The sequence below is a fragment of the Lepidochelys kempii genome, chromosome 16, assembly GCF_965140265.1.
Source record: "Lepidochelys kempii isolate rLepKem1 chromosome 16, rLepKem1.hap2, whole genome shotgun sequence".
NCBI lineage: Eukaryota > Metazoa > Chordata > Testudines > Cheloniidae > Lepidochelys > Lepidochelys kempii.
The window spans coordinates 26352316-26370618 of NC_133271.1; the positions used below are offsets into that span (position 1 = coordinate 26352316).

An 18303-nucleotide genomic window follows, 5' to 3' on the forward strand; every position below is an offset into this window, starting at 1 on the left:
ATAACCATCTCTGCTCCACTTCGCAAGAGGATCACTACCAATGCATATTGACAAATGTTTCAAAATGTTATGTGTCTGGGCTGAACAGTAAAGAACTTTAGAAAGAAAGGCATTTAACTACATCTTAAGGGTTAGATCTGCTAAACAATAATTACAAGGAGGACACCGTCAAATCTAGGCAATAATATTAGGCTTTAGGCATCATGAATAGACACTAAAAATTTAGTTTCCATCTGAAAGAAGATATTAGAATATTCTTCCCAGCAGTTGACACACCACCCTTTCACATTCAGAATGGTTAATTTACCAAAATTAGATTGTTAAGGCAAAGTACAGTACAAAAATCCTTTGTTCATGTGTTTGTATTCATTTCATCTTGTCCCTCCATTCCCGCCCCAATGATGTAATTTAGTTGACTCCAAGGGCTACAAGTATGTTCACAGATTCAGAATCTGTTTGGGCATTCAAGGAATATAGTACAGGAGTTCGTGATTAAAGCGTGTTTCATCACCATTGCTCATGACATCACTAAATTGAATTTCATCATACTCTTGCCCTTAGTTATAATTCAGCATATCCTGTATGAAATTCAGAAAGACTTAGGTATGATCTTGTCTCTGGTAGCTGGCACATTTTGTCATGTTCACTGTTGATGTAATATCAAAAATCCTTAATTCATTTTAAACTGATCATTTCATTTATAACCCAGACAACCTTACCTTCAGCCTCTAATCCACATTCCAAAAAAAAAACATATACCTGCATTTGTCCTGAGAAAAGTCAGACAAGATGGGGAGAGAACAACATAGTCCAGGATGTTTTATAACTGCACTAATACCCAACTATTTCAATTATTTTCTACAGTTCTCTATTTGAGATTTGAAACTCTATCTGAAACTCACTGTCTAAGACAAAAAAACATCAGGAACAGAAATTCATCTGGACTTTTTCCTGAGTCATATTTACATTTTTCCAATTTTGTTTCAACTGCTTTTAAAAATTAGTGCTCTGCACAGCATTTAACTACTGACCTAAATCCCAAACAGATTATATCTTTCCAAAATCCAAAAATTTCCATAAAAAGAAGTTTTATAGAAAGCACCAGTGGACCCATTGATGGACAAAGGTAAGAATCATCACTGCAACACTGCTTACAATATTGAGCAAGACAGCATAATCACTACTCTTAATAATCTGCAGGGAGTCTACTTTAAAGTCATTAGTTCATTGTTTCTTTTTCATCTGAATGACTCTAATTAAAGTTCTTTACCAGTTACAGAATTCTCTACAGTGAGACATAACAGCTGACTTCAGATGCATTAAGCTTAAAGCAAAAATTAACACTCATTAACAAGATTACCTGTTGTGATTAAATAAGCACAAACAAAAAAACCTGTTTGCAAATTTTGTGAATGAGCATATTCTAGAGTTTAAAATCATACCCTTAAATTAAATTTTATTTTCCACCAAGTAACACAACCTTTTGACTCTGTTCAAAATAAAACCCGTTCACAGTAAGTTATTACAATACAACCCCTTAAACTCATTAACATGTAGTTAATTGCAACAAGTGCTTCATCAAACCCTTAATCTTCAATTTTATCAAAAGCTGAAATGTCATCATGAACAATGTCTAACTTGAACCTCTCAAAAATTCTCCAAAAAAAAAAAAAGAAAAAGAAAGAAACCACCGATCCTCCCTTTTAAATTGAAGGAAATCTATAAAAACTGGGGCTAGTGACTACCAATAACTTGTCTAAACCATTAAAAAAAATTCACCCTCCTAAAAAGTTTCAATTTAGCAGTTAATTTCAACCTGCAGTTAAAAAGACACTAGCTGTCAGTTTTCTCACCCGACTCTATCGTGAAAAGAAAAACTGACAGATCACAGGAGCTTGCCTTTGTAAACCAATTCGGGAACTTTCATGCTTCTTATTTGTTAGGTTAAAGGTTAAATTGCTGACCTGTGCCCTCCTGCTTAGCAGCCTTTCCCTTTTTCTGTAAAGCTTTATTTTTGGGCTGTATTTACATGGATTAGTCTCTTTTCACACTAAGAAGGAATCTGTTCACAGCCAAAGCCTTAGTTCTGGTGGTACAAAAAGCAGCCACAATTATTCAGCACCAGACAATGACCATATTGTGTATTTACAAAAAAAACCACCTCAGCCATGGCAAGTTCTGTTCTTGCTGCACAAAACAATAGAAGAAAAATCTTATCAAACATTCAAGAGAAAGCAAACAAAGCAGGCCCACTGTGAACTTGATGAAGATGTCAAGCTCCTTTAAAAAAAAAAAAAAAGATATAAACCAACAAAAGGGTTTTTTCTTGTAAAGTCTTGTGAGTGAGATTTTTTTCTATACTGAGTTTCCCTTTCTGGTTAAACATATCCAGTAGTACTAATATGCCAACAGCCAACTATGGAATACTTCTGTCTATAATCTTTTACAGGTAACACAGCTAAAAAGAGACAAGAAAAGACTGGCAACCAACGTTTTCCTTAGTAACGCTGCTGTTGGTCGTATTATACACTGCATGTTCCCTTCCTACAAAACTAATGTACAGAAGTGCCAAGCATGCATTTCCATAACTGTATTGCAATACTCTGATCATTGCTTTTTATTAAATCTAGCATTAACAGCTAAAGACTGTACTAATGAATACTGAATGGTAAACAGGAATTTGTATGATAGCCTACAAATTTGATCCCTACTGATTTATTTTTTAAATTGGTGTAAGCTTCATTTTTTAGTTCAAGATGAGCCAGGCACTTCAATTAAACTCCACATCCCGTCTGGGACTTTACTTGATCCAAAAGGTATATAGAGTGTTGGGGACACACTGGTTTATTGGGAACAATTTTGAGGATTTCTGTCCCAGGTGAGTGAAGAAGGGAGTAACACCTCAGCCACATTCTTTGTCAAAGGCCTAATCACCATTTATAATTATTTTGCTGGTATCCCAATAGAAAGCAGTCCAACAAGAAGAAACAGGAAGATGAAGAACACTGAGGTGAGTCATAGCTGCAAATGCTCTCTCTCTCTACTCAGGTTTGCCTAGTTTTCTAGAGTCATGTTCTAGGAAGTTATGCACCTTGATATAGCATTAGGGAGTCAGAAGGGCACAAACTTGGGCACCAGATTTAGAGCACAATACGAAAATTAAACAAAATTGCTATTATTTTAAATTATGTGATAAATGAGTTTAAAACTTGTATTATTAATTAAGCATAGAAATCAAATGTTTACTACATAGTGTTATGCCAGGCAGCCTTGATATTTTTTTAGGTATTAAAATTCAATGTGATTGTCACAAGTTACTCTGGAACTCAAACATATATGGCTTACAGACATGCATCATGAAATTTACCTCTCATCCTTGCTGCTACTAAGTTTATTATTTTCTATATTCAGTATTTCATATGGTTTGACATGGCATTGCTACGTGTGCTAAAATTTCTGTATATTATAGAGGAATATAGCAGCACCTCAGATTCTGTTGCAAGATGCTTGTGTGTCCATTTTACAGGGTTCTTACTTTATACTTGTACAAGTCCTATTATGGAAACAGTGGCAACTGCAAAGTGCTTCTAAGACCAGAGTATGTTAACAGCATCTCTCAGTTGAGCTAAGAACTTTGATTATTTTAAGTTATAGCATTTGTGATCTGCTGATAAAATAAAGATGTTACTACACAAGGCCAGAACATAAAAAGTAAAATAGGAAGTACTTAAACTACTCACCAGCTTCTAGTAAGAACAAGATTAGAGGTACATGCTACACTCAGAGCCAATTCAAATGCAAATGCTGTCCTTTCTCTCAAACAATAATAAACTCCCTGAGAGTTAATAGTTTCCCTCTAAGATTCATCTCCTTTTTCAACTTAGTTGTATGTTTTGGAGAAAAGAAAGAAACACATGGTGAGGCTTAGAGCAAGGCCCTTTAAATTCTTTATCATAAAAGAAGCAGTATAAACTACATTTCCTTTCCTAATCCAGCAAACATTTGTTAAACTCTAGCACACTTACCACTTTGTCCATGCTATCTTATTTAGGTTTCTAACTTATGATACTCTTAAAAATACGAAAGAAATGCTTTAGTTGTACTAAACCATTTTAGCTTTTTCCTTGAACACACAGCAAGAATTTATGCTACACTCACAAAAAGATGAAAGATGAGGTCCTTGGAGAGAAAGACCTTTTGCCACACTGCCTGGTAAAGCTAAGGATTCAACATAGTTTTGTAATATCTGCTTTGGCGATTACCCAAAAAACCCTATACAAAAGCACACTATACCCTCCTACACTGGGGGGGGGGAAGAGGGGCAGATAGGGAGAAGAGATCATACTTTTGTGAGCTTTTACCTTCAAATGTTTGTACTTTAGAGACAATTTTTATCAGTTACTTTAGACTAACAAATGTACTTTTTCTATACTATTAGTATAAGAGTTATACTTAAATTCTCTTCACTTCCCCCTCTAACAAGAGGGGATCTTTGGCACAGGTCTTAGAAAGATCCCTGAATTTCTGTAACAGCTTATTTCTGGCATATGACACAAAGCAGTTTTCTTTATGAAAACAAAAGAGAATTTCTTGACACTGGAAAAGAGGTTACACAACAAATAGGTTTGATTTTGCACTCTTAATTTAGTACAATATTTGACAATTTTCTTAAATGTTCTATAGACTGTACAAATATAAATTAAAACATTTCAATAAAATATTTCTGTAATATTTTATTTTTAGTGTTCATGCTCACCACAAACATTGTCCTGGTGCAGATTGACTTATTTAATGTCACGTATCCAAGCTTCAAAAATACAAAAAACAATTCCAATATATTTTAGCATTGATGCAATTAATTACATTATGTAATTAAAGTAAATCTAATGCACAAAAGGCTGTTTTCCTTAGTAACTTTGCTGTTGGTCGTATTATACACTACATCACACTGGAATTGGACAGCTTTCACGTTCTCTGCTTCCCCATATATTTGTTCTTTGTTTTCTCAAGTTTGAATTCAGTAGGCTCAAAGTTTAGTCAGAAGGCTGAAGGACTACTGTGTTAATGACAGCACTGGTCCTTTTCTGCATTCAAACTCCACCTACACACTTTCATTTTACACAATTTTGATTATTATGAGAGGTCAATACAGCGTATTAGCTCTCCTCTGGACGTGAAGGCGTCACTGAGTTCATACAACGCATTTGCCCCCTTCTTTCAATTTAAGAAAAGGAAATGCAATTTAAAAAAACATTAGTACATGCATCTTAAAATAATAAAGAATAAGGCAACTTATTTTGTTCCCAATTCATCCACTGCACATAGGTACTGCAATGAACAAGAAAATATCACACACCAGAGATACAGCCTGCAATACCTAAGCATAACTGACTGAATTAAAATGCGAATGGATAGCTTTAATATGGAATGTCCAAAACATTTATCAGTTTAAGAATGACCCAGCCATAATCCAACATACCCTTTTGTTATCTGCTTTTCATCTAACTCAGAGAAGGACAAGGAAAACTTGATCTTTCCAGGTTTAATTCAAGAAACAGTCTACTATTGGTGCGGTTTAGCTTCTTTATTAAGTCAACTTTGAAAAGCATCAACAGTCTCTGTCCCATGGGGTGGGGGGTGTGTGTGTGTGTGTGTGTGTGTGTGTGTTCGACATTGTCTGAGAAAACCATTTAAGACTTTACATTTGACTTTAATTATAAAAGTTCTTATCTTAAACCATGGCAACTTCAAGTAGCCCGCAGGCAGAGCCTGAAGCACCCAGTATGTTGACAGAAGATACAAATGATGACAGCAGATATAATCTTTAAGATCCTATCAAGTTCTAAACTCTATAGTAATTGTTTTTAAATAGGAATATGCACCCAAGGCAATCAACTTACCACTCTCTCAATCATGTTCATTTTATATTACATAACAAAACAATCAAAAAACAAAGACAATGCAACACTGATGTCTTCTGGCCAACAAGTGTTACTTTTATTATCCCATGATATATCAACTTTTATCTGGGCTGAATGTAATTTAATTCCAGAGGCAAGACTAATTCACAACTCTGAAGCCTCTAAAATAGACATCCTAATCCAAGAACCTAGCCTTCTTAGCAGCAGCTCAAATTAATCTTCTTTAGAGAGACATGCTGGTTGAGATAATATCTTTTGTTGGAACAACTTTTGTTGGTGAGAGAGATATGCTTTCGAGCTTACACTAGCGGAAGCTTACTTACACTAATGTAACCAGTAGTGTAAGCTCGAAACCACGTCTCTCTCACCAACAGAAGTTGGTCCAACAAAAGATATTACCTCACCCACCTTGTCTCTAATATCCTGGGACCAACATGGCTACAACAACTCTTCTTTAGAGTGGCAGGCAGTATCTGTTCACACCTGAATGTAAGGCAAAGCAAGAAAATCAGTCAGAATTATAACCTTTCTACTCTTCAACACAGACAGTGATTCTCTGTAAAATGCGGCAAGGCAGAGGGACATACAAACCACTCATAAAACGTTCCTCAGTATCAGATTGTCTTCTGCCATTCACAGTTTAGCTTAGGCACCAGTCTCTCAAGTTACTGAATAAAGTCCTCAATAAAACTGCTGTTGCTATCCTTCTGAATGTCTATCTTTATAAGAACTCTCAATTCACTTGAAATGTGAGAAAGCAAAAGATGATTGAAATTCTGTGTGGAATAAAGAGTTGGCCTTCTAGTCCCTAGCTGCATAATATTAGGAGCTTATTTTACTTCAATTATATATCTTGGGGGCTCTTCTTAATTTAGAACACTTAGCTAGCTCTCTTCTTCTATGACAACTTTGACTCAATAAAGTAAAAGGTACAGTTCCAAGTCATTACTTAGTATTTACATGATACCATGAAGAAAAGGATAGTGTTGAGTCAACACTTTTGACATATATATATATAACCATTTCTAAAAATTTTGGAGTACTGATGTATTGGAGTATTTAACCAGAGGAACTCCTCTCTCCCACAATCTTTCCCTAAGTTTATTAAATCCATTACAATATTTATTGTAATAAGTAACACTGTATTACCACTTCAATTTGAACCCTGGAGAGAAGTATATGTTTAGCATAGGCCCCCTGACATCATTCAAAAGCACAGGGGATATTAAAATCCCCACCAGATCACTTCAATACAGTATACCTGCCAAAAAAGTTGCCAATTCTATTCTTCCTGTTCTATTCTGCAGCTGAGACAACTACTGAGAAGGCGTCAGCATTTTTATCAGCACATGGTAACAACTTCAGAGGAGTGCTATACAGTGGAACTAATAAAAGCAAAACCCTCAGTAAACTGCATTATTCAAGTATTAAGTAAAAAAGTGTGAAGTCTTGACAAACCCAGTTAAGAAAGAATCACAATTGAAAAGCTAAGATAGGACCAGTTACGAGTTCTCATGTAATTCTAGAAAGTAAGGTCTTAAAAATGATTACCCATCTTAAATTCATCAAAGGCCTGAACCTGCTCCCACTGAAGTCAAGATCAGCCGCCAAGAGGTCAAGGATGGAAAACTGGTTGGTTAATTGTTTTTCCTTAAATACATATTTCCTTAAAAGCATTATAGTTACTCAAATGTGTGTAGTTGCAAATGAGATTCGTTAGTCTAATGGTTTTCAAAATGTGCATCCCACACCTCATTTAGCATCTCGAAGGTTACAGAAGTGATTCACTGGGAATTCTACAATTGCCGAAATAAGGTTGGTGAATATACAAAAGCAAGAGCTCACACATCTTCCTGATACTGACAAGTAAATGGTGGAACTGAATTAAATACCACAAATGTGGAAAGACAAAATTTATAAGTCACAGCCACAGAGAATAAATTATAAGATTTTCCTGGAAGGCTATTGTTAGTACACCGCAAACATTAAAAGAAATTTTTCACATATCTTTTTTCATTTTGCAGATTAGACACTAGAACTGAACAAACTCAAAACTGAAGGCTCAGTAAGGGATGGACACAGCTGAGAGAGGAGTCATAAAAACTATTTGTAACACCCTCAACCCAGGTCTGGTAGACACAAAAAAGCACTGAGGATCTGGCCCAGAAACTATTTCCTACTTAGTAAACAAAACATCCTCCACAGATTTCTCCTTCCATCCAGACCCCAACCCAGTGAAAGACTCCAGCCAATAGGCACAGAAGCAAGCAAAACAGGGACTGCTGCACGAGGGGAAGCACATAAAATGGGGCCCAGCCAGGACCACTCCTCCCCACAGCAGGCCCCTAGATCCAGAACTGTGAAGGGAATACAGCCACCCCCACCCCCCCACACACACACATACTGGGGTGACTGGTACCCTGGCAGTGCTTCCCATCCCCCTTACCATGTGGCCTTGGGTGAGAATCGCAGAGGAGCCAGCCAGAGTCCCCAGCTGGTAGAAAGAGGAGCACTCAAAGCACTAAAAGCACGGACGTCTGGACATTCCAGTCAAAACTAGAATGTTCTGAGAGCGACTTTCCTTGCTCCGTGCTGAGTGATTGTTTGCTCCAGCCCTCTAACTACCTTTCCTTCACAGTGTTTTCAGCTCAGCTTCACTCCACACCTGCCTCTCCTAACACTCTCCTCCCCTGCCCTGTCCCCTACTTCTCTTTCCTCCTCTTTTTTCTTTCCATTTAGCTGATCTCCTCCAAAGTAAACCCACCCTATCAAGAAACAGCTGTAGAACTAACATGATGTTTGCTGCCATCACACTGTTCCTCTACCTGTGTTAGACAAGACAGGAACAGGGTAGGGGAAGGAGTCTATTTTAGACAGTACGGTCTCACTGTTTCCTTGTACTCCCCCTAGGGTTACCAAGTTGGTAATATTTAAAAACCAGACACTCCAGTAGGAGTGCCAGAGCCTCGCCTGCAATTCTTCTTCCCCCTGAGACCCTGCCCCCATCCACTCCTCTTCAGCCACTCACTGCTTTTCCCGTCCCATTCCCCTGCCAGGGTCAGGAAGGACTCGCCTGCTTTGCCGGGGCTGTGAGCTGCAGCTACTTGACACAGATCAGAGGTGGCCTTGGCTGAGTAGGGGCTGGCGCAGGTAATGACCCAGTACCTCCCCACCTGCCCCGCCTGCAGTAACCAGACTTTTTGTGTCCTGTCCCCTTTTCGTATTAATCTCTCTCTTGTTCTATACTTAGGTTGTAAGCTCTTTGAGGCAGGGACAGTCTTTTTGTTCTGTTTGTACAGAATCCTGGCACCATGGGATTCTGATCCATTACTGGGGTTCCTATGCACTATGATAATAGGTGCTTGCTTTGTCTACTTCATTGTATTTGGTGGAATTTTTTCTTCCTCCACCTTGTACAGCAGAGAACTTATCTTCTAGTCAGCCATCCTTTTCCCTCAACCTATAATTTCTGGGGAAGAAATCCTAGAGCACAGAAACGTCAGGGAAATGGTTCCTTCATGCTGTGGGAGTCCTCTCAGAGCTACTTCACCCTTCTGAAATGTGGTACTCTAAGTCTAAAGCAACATATTCTGCACAGTTATCATATTCGTTCATGCCATAATAGCCTTTCACCTAATGTAAGCAATCTCTCAACTAAATTTTGGTGCACTACTAAAAAGACTGGCAGTTCTTTTATTTTTATTAGAGGAGATAAAACAAACAACAAACATATTCTCTCCCATGCAAACCAAAATATATGTCAAAGTACATGTTGAATGCCTTTATAATCATGATCAGTGTTCACATGCATCTGAGCTGAAACCAGTACATTTATATATTTTTGAAGATGGTTGTAACAACTGTTCCAATATAAAAAAAAAAAAAAGCATCCTTTTCCCAGAGGTTTCTGCCTATGGTATATGGAACAATCAGAATTTTAGTAGTTAATTGTATACACATAGCTACTTTAAAAAGACATGAAACCACAATAGAACAGATTTTTTTTGCAAGATGAGTAGGCTTTTATTTTCAAGTAAAATTAAATCCTAAAAATCAGCTTTAAGCAAAATACAGGAGATAGTATATCACTCAATTTTAGATTATTTTGAGTGGAAAACAACAACTGTAAAGAAATTAACACACTTACTCACTTATGTTTTCACAAAATTTCAATGGTTTTATTTCTAGACAAAAAGGCCTTTACTGTATTAGTACCCATAAACTTTCATAATCTGATTTTGTGTTCTGGATCAGTGGCTCTCAACCTTTCCAGGCTACTATGCCCCTTTCAGGAGTCTGATATGTCTTGTGTACCCCTAAGTTTCACCTCACTTAAAAACTACTTGTGACACTTGTATTTTTATGCCTGATTGTGTACGCAACACATTAAGGAATTTTTCAGTAACACTTTCTCATTTTTACCATATAATTATAAAATAAACCAATTGGAATATAAATACTGTACTTACATTTCAGTGTGTAGTACATAGAGCAGTATAAACAAGTCATTGTCTGTATGCAATTTTAGTTTGTACTGACTTCGCTAGTGCTTTTTATGTAGCCTGTTGTAAAATAAGGCAAATATCTAGAGGAGTTGATGTACCCCCTGGAAGACCTCTGAGTACCCACAGGGGTACACGTACCCCTCGTTGAGAACCACTGAGCTAGGACATACCAATTGTAATTAAAAGCATTTTTTTAAAATTTTACACATGGCAAGAAACATCTCACCATGTAAACTTTTGGATTAGTACCCTCAGCAAAATGGAGGCTGCTTTCACCACCCCACAAGCAGACACACTTTCAGTATAACATATCAGTGGCTTTAAAACTTTGCAGCATTTTTTCAAATCCATACCAGCAAAAACATATGAAGTTACAGAAGAATTATGTAAAACACAGAACATCAAAGAAATTTGTCCCGAAATCATCAGATGATTTCAGCCCCATTAGGAGGGAAAATATATTTGATTACACACCCCTGATAAAACTGTTCTTTTTACACTTTATACACACTTAGATTGTAAACACTTGGAAGTCCACAACAGCTGTTTCTAGCTGTTGAGTGTGCCTTTTCCAGTCACTCTTTATTGCAATAAAACATGTATATACATTTCTGTGTCATTTATCATAAAATCACTAAAAAAAAAAACCCCATCATGGATTAAACATGTACTAGAATGGATAAACATGTCAAGAACCTGTCTGAAAAAGGGTAAAAAAATATTTTAAATGATGGAATATGCATTTAGAAATTTCTGATTCAATATGAATCACTTTAAAACTATTTTAAAAGCTATCTGGTAGCAGATTAGCGCCACATAATCCCCTCCCCAATTTTTTTTTTATACCATCACTTAAAAAAAGAACAATTTCTGAAGATTTGGCTGGTGCTAACATATCACTATACAAAACAAAAACAAAAACCAAAATTCAGCTCCCACAGAATCACTTTGTTTATAGAACAAAGTGCATACTAAATCCTCCAATTAAAAACCAGTAAAGTACTTGCAGCACTTTTTAACCCCCTTCCCACAGCAGGAAATTAATCCCTCCAGGGGGATGCAAACAAACTTCAAAGAGAAGATTATACCCAGACACTAGTACTGTACAATATAACGTTTATGGTTAAATTTGTTCATATTTTCTGACACTGGAAAAACAGATCAGATGTACAGGAACAAGGAGCAGTTATAAAATTAAACCCTTGCATTTATGTCAAATGGCAGAGATAGTGGATTATACAACAGTAGGACACACCAACACTGTACTCTACTTATAACTCTTTTGGACAGGACAAATAAATGGCAGAAAAAAGACAGTTATTTGCTCTTCATTGATTGTAATTCATAATTTGGTATTTGTTGATTGGTGGTAACTGGAGATGAGTGGCTTCCTATTGGTACACTCCTAAAAATCCCAGCCACCTTCAGGCTCATTATAATCCACCAGCCTACATGTTTGCTCATGTCTGCTCACTCCAGGAACTACCTCAAGGAGATATTACTCCAGGAAGTGTTGACCAATCTCTCCTTTTCATATCACTTATCAGATGGCCTACCAGAGAATGACTTCATAAACAGAGTGCTATGAACTAGTTCCAAGATTAAGAATTTCAACTTGGCTTTCCCTGCCTGCTGTCAATCTTTCTTAAGTTAAAGAAAAAATAGTTAAATCATCTAAGTATATCTACGTCTGTGTTTTGATGATTATGGAATTTTTCTGAAATACTCATATGGATCATTTTTGCCTGAAGAATACTGCATGGAAAAAATTGCCTGGACTATTTGGACATGAAGTAATTTTTGATAATGAAAAGTCGCAATCAAACCGTTTTATAACTATTTTCTAGGTCTTATTACTTCTTTGAAAGGAAAATGTTGGAGGAAGGAGGAGAGTAGACTTGGCCAGTATATTAACAAGAGGAAAGAGAAAGCTGCCTTGTAGGAAATGCTATCCAAAAGGTCTGTAAAACCTTCAGTTTCTGCTTAAGTATTACTTGTAACAGCATCAGATAAAAAATGTTCATAGTTTGATGTTTACATTGATGGTGCCATTTTAATCTTCACAACATCCCTGTGAAGTAAACATTATCCCCAGTTTATGAGGCAAATTGAGGTAGAGAAGTTAAATGACTTGCCCAAGACCATGAATTGAGTAAAAGTCTGAATTAGAACTCAGGATTTCCTAACTCCTAATCCTGTTCTTAAAATTTTAGAGGATTCAATCCGTAAAATCAAAGACTAAAACTGTATACCGTAGTAACGTGCTCCCTTAAGTTTTTAGAAAACATTTTAGTGTTTGCATCACTATTGTAGATTATATTATATGATCTCTGAAAAGTTTGACATAAAAAGTAAAGTAGAATTCAAATGCAAAACAGTACCTGCTCCAATGCTGCTTGTCCCTGGACAGGTTACTTCAACATACACTTCAAATGTTGTTTCCGGGTTTTGTCTGAAACAGAATGACACATTACACACATTAACAACACTTTCAGAATATGGAGTTGAACAACAGGCTTGGGAAAAAACGCTTCTCAAGTGCACACAGACATTAACAATGGTGACTTCACAAATGTAAAATTTGCCATGCCAGATCTGATCAATGGTCCATCTCCCAGTACCCAGGGTTCCCACAGGTACATGTATTTTATTGTTTCACAAAGCATTTATAAAAGCAAAAAACAGATCATATTGTGCTTGATTTACTCTGCTGTTTTATATAATCAAATGAATAATGTATCTTAAGACGTCAATAATATCACATCTTTCCGCCTTACACACAAAGGTGGTATCGATTTCAACCATTATTTTAAAGTGGTGTTTTCAAAAGGTGCCTAAGGAAGTTAAGCAACTAACTCCCATTGAAAATCAATAGGAATTAGGCACGTAATTCCAGCAGGCAATCTAAACCCCAGTCTTAATACATAACTAGTCCACAACTCTAGCTATTAAAGAGATCCCATGTCTGCCAATCTGAAGGGATTATACTTTAGTAGAAAAGGAGAAAAAGATAAAACTGTATGCATTTTAAGAAAGCATAGCAGAGAACTCTGCTTATTTACTTGGATTGTAGCACTCCAGTTCCGGATCATAAGTAGTCAACATGATTATCAAGTGGAGATGTACAAAAGCAATTAACTGCAAATGCTGCTTATTCATCCCTTTTCCAGGACAAAACAAAAAGTCACCTGCTTCCACCATTTTCATTTCCAGAAAAGAAAACCAAACACCTTTTTCACGTAACTAAATTAAAAGCAGAGCGTTACACTACGGGAATGGGGAGAAGTTACCTAAATTCACATTCTGACACTATGGCCTTTGGTTTCAACCTCATGGTACCTATTCAGTCAGCAGAAAAAGCAGAATTCGAGATGGGGGAACTAAGGTCATTTTGTGCAGACATCTCTGAAAACATCTAAAGGAAAGAGTCACACTCAGTACAGAAAGTTAATTACAGAAGTTTTTAAAGAGATAACAGGAGCAGTAATGCAAATTCCTGTTTAATGACCTCTGTTGCCAATGGACTTGCCTTGCCTTCCTACACCTATCAATGGAGTTACTGTTTAATTATCATAACTATTTTCTAATTTGCTAATTCTATTTTCAATTTAGCTAAGTGTATCTTTTAATATTTCAAAAAGAGTTATAAGTAGCACATAACTGGAGAGAACAATTATGCTTTTTTTAAATTGAAAAAGCAAATCAAAACAAGGGGAAAATGAGGGGAAAAGAGAGAAGAAAATATGTATAAAAAACCCACCCAAAGTTCTTTCTCCAACTGGAAAAAACAGCGTAGGGTGGACATAACAGTCTCTCTGTCCAATTAGCAACTATAGCTGCAGTCTGACTAGTAAACAGTGAATTGGTAATGTCAAATTAGAACCTTGGCATATAGTCGGAGAGAGTCTTCATTTAATAATAGTATTTAAAATAGTCTACATAACCCACCACCTCTATTACATTGGTTCCAACCTGCACTAGGTCCAGAGGAGTAGGGAGGAACTCTATCATCTGAAGACTGGTTTGTTCTCCATTTCAATTCCATAGATTTAATTGGAGTTTAAATGCTGATGTGCTACAGACTGGGCAGAGAATCTTCCCATTTTGTTTGCTGTCTTAATACATTGCTAAGAAAATTTACTAACAGGCAAAGTTTTAACCCTAAAGGACTGAAAAGTGTGAAAAATTGAGAAAGCTGCCAAAAACATATGAAGTAAAGGCCTGGGATTAATGGTGCGGCTATCGAACAACAGCCAAATCCCATTATGCATCTAAACATTAGTTCTAGGAAATAGACACCTGCAATTTCCCAGAGTCTTAACTTCTCACTGATGACAATATTTTGGGCATAAGCTTTCATGGGTAAAAAAAAAACAAAAACTCTTCTTCAGATATTGTTTTTGTGGATACAGACTAACACGGCTACCCCCTGATACCTGAGGACTTACAACTAAAACACTTACTAATGTATCAGTTTGGACCAGACGCTACATGACTGCCAGAGTCTTCAGAGCTACTGGGAACCTTGGAAATGTTTCATAAACTTCCTAGGCCCATGTCCATTATGTATGCTTTCTTTATTATTATTCTTTCATACGGCTGGTATAGAACAGCAAGTACAATGTCACCTGAAATTGATCGAGCCAAATGGCTACCTCAGAAGTAGTAGAATTTATTGCAGTAATGCCTCCTTCATATTTATAAATTAGGCAGTAGGTAGTTTTCAGAGTAACAGCCGTGTTAGTCTGTCTTTGCAAAAAGAAAAGGAGTACTTGTGGCACCTTAGAGACTAACCAATTTATTTGAGCATGAGCTTTCATGAGCTACAGCGAAGTGAGCTGTAGCTCACGAAAGCTCATGCTCAAATAAATTGGTTAGTCTCTAAGGTGCCACAAGTACTCCTTTTCTTTTTGCAGTAGGTAGTGATATGTTCGATGGTCTGTCATAGGAACCCACACTCGCACACCAGGGAGCTAAGTTCCCTCTAAGCTGCGCGGCCGGGAAGCCACTCAGCAGGCTATCAAGTGTCTTGCACTTCAGGTGTCCCCTCCCCGACTGCAGTGCTGCTCCTGCCCTCTGCCTTGGAACCCCTGGCCAGCTGCTTCCAGAAGCCTCCTGCTTGCTGTGCAGGGTGGGGAGAAGGCACTGATGTCAGGGTGTCGCCCTCCCCCAGCTCCTGTACCCATCACCACAGAGCGGGTGTGGAAGACACTACAGGGCATAGGATGGAGGTAGCTTGCTAGCAGCTGTTGCTGTCTCTGAACAAGCAGGCTTCAGATTGCTGGAGTGCGGATCTACTTTAAAGGGCAGCATACTTAAAGGGGCAGCGCTTGTCTGTCTCTGTCTCTCTCTCACACACATACACAGTCTTTCATACTCACCTCCCAACCAGGGTGGATTTGATTTAAATCACCAGTCAGGAAGACTCTATTTACTCATGGATTTCTACATAAAAGTGCATTCTTGCTGGTTGTTATAACCTTAATACATATTCTTCACAACTCAGAGGTAGATGCAGGTTTCATTTTTCAAAGGTACATACTATACATTTTTCAAGTGACTTATTTTGAAAACTTTTCAGATTAATTTTACAGCTATATCAGAAAATGAATGATTGTTTGGTTATTTCATTTACCAAAGGTAATTGAAGCAGATTTTTATGAAGTCATTGGGTGGCGAACGATCTCCAATTCAACAGGTTAATCATTAATATTTGAAGGATTTTCTTGCCATGCTATATTAAGAGGAGAACATCACCAGACAGACATTTAAATTGTTTTATTTCACTAAAACAACAATGTTATGTATTCTGGATTTTTTTCTTCAACAGCAAACATATAATATTTCAACAAAACAAGCGTATGAATTTTTGAATTTAGTTAAACATTTGAGTTGTTTAAAATCAGGTTTGTTTTTGTTAAAATTGTTTTTAATTAAAATAGTTAAATGAAATATTTTAAAAAAATTAAATCAACTATGTCAGCCAGGTCAACATGAGAAACTTAAAATATTGTCTTCTGCAGCTAATTCAGTCGTCTTCACCTTCATTTTCCTGTTTGTTCATAATATGGAAAAGAAAAACAAGCTTTTTCAGGTCCCAAACGATTTCTCAATTTGGAATGAATTAGTCCAAAGGAAGAAAATATTCTACTGCTGTTAAAAGTGAGATTATCACTTCAACAAACTCTGAATCCAAGTGCTTAAGTGACCTCCACCAGTTCACTGGTTTGACTTTCTTTAAAACATCAACATACATATATTTCTTGAATGGTTCTTATTCCCAAACTGGGTCTCTTTTACAGCCTACTACCATTATAGTTTTCCCTTCTAGTGAGAGAATGGTATGGTAGATCTCAAATCAATGAAGGCTACACTCAGAAAGACCTCAAGACTTCTGGAATACGCTGCTCAAACAGTTTCACTTTTGTTTCTACTGCCTGTCCCTCCATTCTCACATTTATCTCCAGACGTCTTCTGCTTGTCAGATCTATTCCACCCCCAACAATCTTCTATTCATTGAACTTTTTGAAACTTTGCACTTTTAGAGAGAAGTGTAAGGGATTGACTCCGTGTACACAAATTTGCAGAGGGACAATAGGGTTGAAGTCTGTTATTTCTCACCACTATATAGTATTTATTTATTTTAAAACATTTTTGCTGTTAACAAGCATGTTATCTCTGGAGATACAAATCTACAGTTTGAGAACTGCAAAACTAAGCATCTCTGATGGTATCTTCTAGACTGAGCACTGAGTCCCATTGGGTAGATAGAACGATTAACCTCAATAATCTATACAGAAGCCCCTGGAGCCCCATAATATTGGGTCCCTAATCCATGCACTATTGGAACTCATTTACAAAACTTTTCTTAAACATTACATGAATATATTGTCTCATACTACAGAATTATAATTTATAATCCCTATTCTGTGATGAGATATCTTTGGGCTATAATGTATCTTAATTAAAACTATTTTTAGATAGGTTTTTTCCTCAAAAAGCATTTTATTTAAAAAAATCCAATTTAAATAAAGAAATCTGATTTTTATTATTATTTTTTTTAATCATTTATTTTTATCCACCCTGCTCTCAACATATATTTGTATTATTATCGTTGTTACTTGATACTTCTTTCAAAGTGTGTTGTTTTAATTTTTTGACTGGTCTATGCATTTCATAATTTTTATTTCTCTCTTACGCTTAAATTTAATTCTTTGAGTAGTGAGTTCTAAAATGCCTAACCTGTCCTCACTGGAGTAATTATCCCTATGGTAACATTTTAAAAATATATATTATATCCAGGTTTATTGTTCTTACTGGTGGCGCACATTACCTCAATATGGTGCACATAACAAAATTCACACATGGATGGAAGAAGTTAGAGGGAACACTGCCGGGGAGTCCTTGATTTTCTATTTGTGCATTAGTTGGGCCCTACCAAATTCATGGTCCATTCTGGTCAATTTCAGGGCCATGACATTTTAAAAATCATTTCATGATTTCAGCTATTTAAATCTGAAATTTCATGGTAGTGTAATTGTGAGGGTTCTGACCCAAAAAGGAGTTGTGAGGGGGTTGCAAGGTTATGGGGGGGGGGAAGAGGTTGCAGTACTGCTACACTTACTTCTGCACTCCTGCTGGCGATGGCCCTGCCTTCAGAGCTGGGCAGCTGGAGAGCAGCGACTACTGGCCGGGAGCCCAGCTCTGAAGGCAGAACCACTGCCAGCAGCAGTGCAGAAATAAGGATGGCATGGTGTGGTATTGCCATCCTTACTTCTGCACTGCTGACTGCAGAGCTGAGCCCTTAGTCAGCAGCTGACACTCTCTGGCTGCCCAGCTCTGAAAGTAGCAGCGCAGAAGTAAAGGATGGCACGGTA

The 18303-nt window shown here is 37.0% G+C and overlaps 1 protein-coding gene across 5 annotated transcripts in view; it reads right to left on the reverse strand.

Annotated features, from left to right (window-relative positions):
* Positions 1–18303, reverse strand: part of DENND1A (DENN domain containing 1A) — a 381020-nt gene that overhangs the window by 347556 nt on the left and 15161 nt on the right. For 4 of the 5 annotated variants that reach the window (XM_073313958.1, XM_073313955.1, XM_073313954.1 and 1 more), the window contains exon 2: positions 12808–12878. In XM_073313958.1, the coding sequence (XP_073170059.1) occupies positions 12808–12878 (71 nt within the window). Of the gene's footprint in view, positions 1–4756; positions 4808–12807; positions 12879–18303 lie in introns of those variants that run through there. The other variant, XM_073313956.1, reaches the window with a different exon arrangement.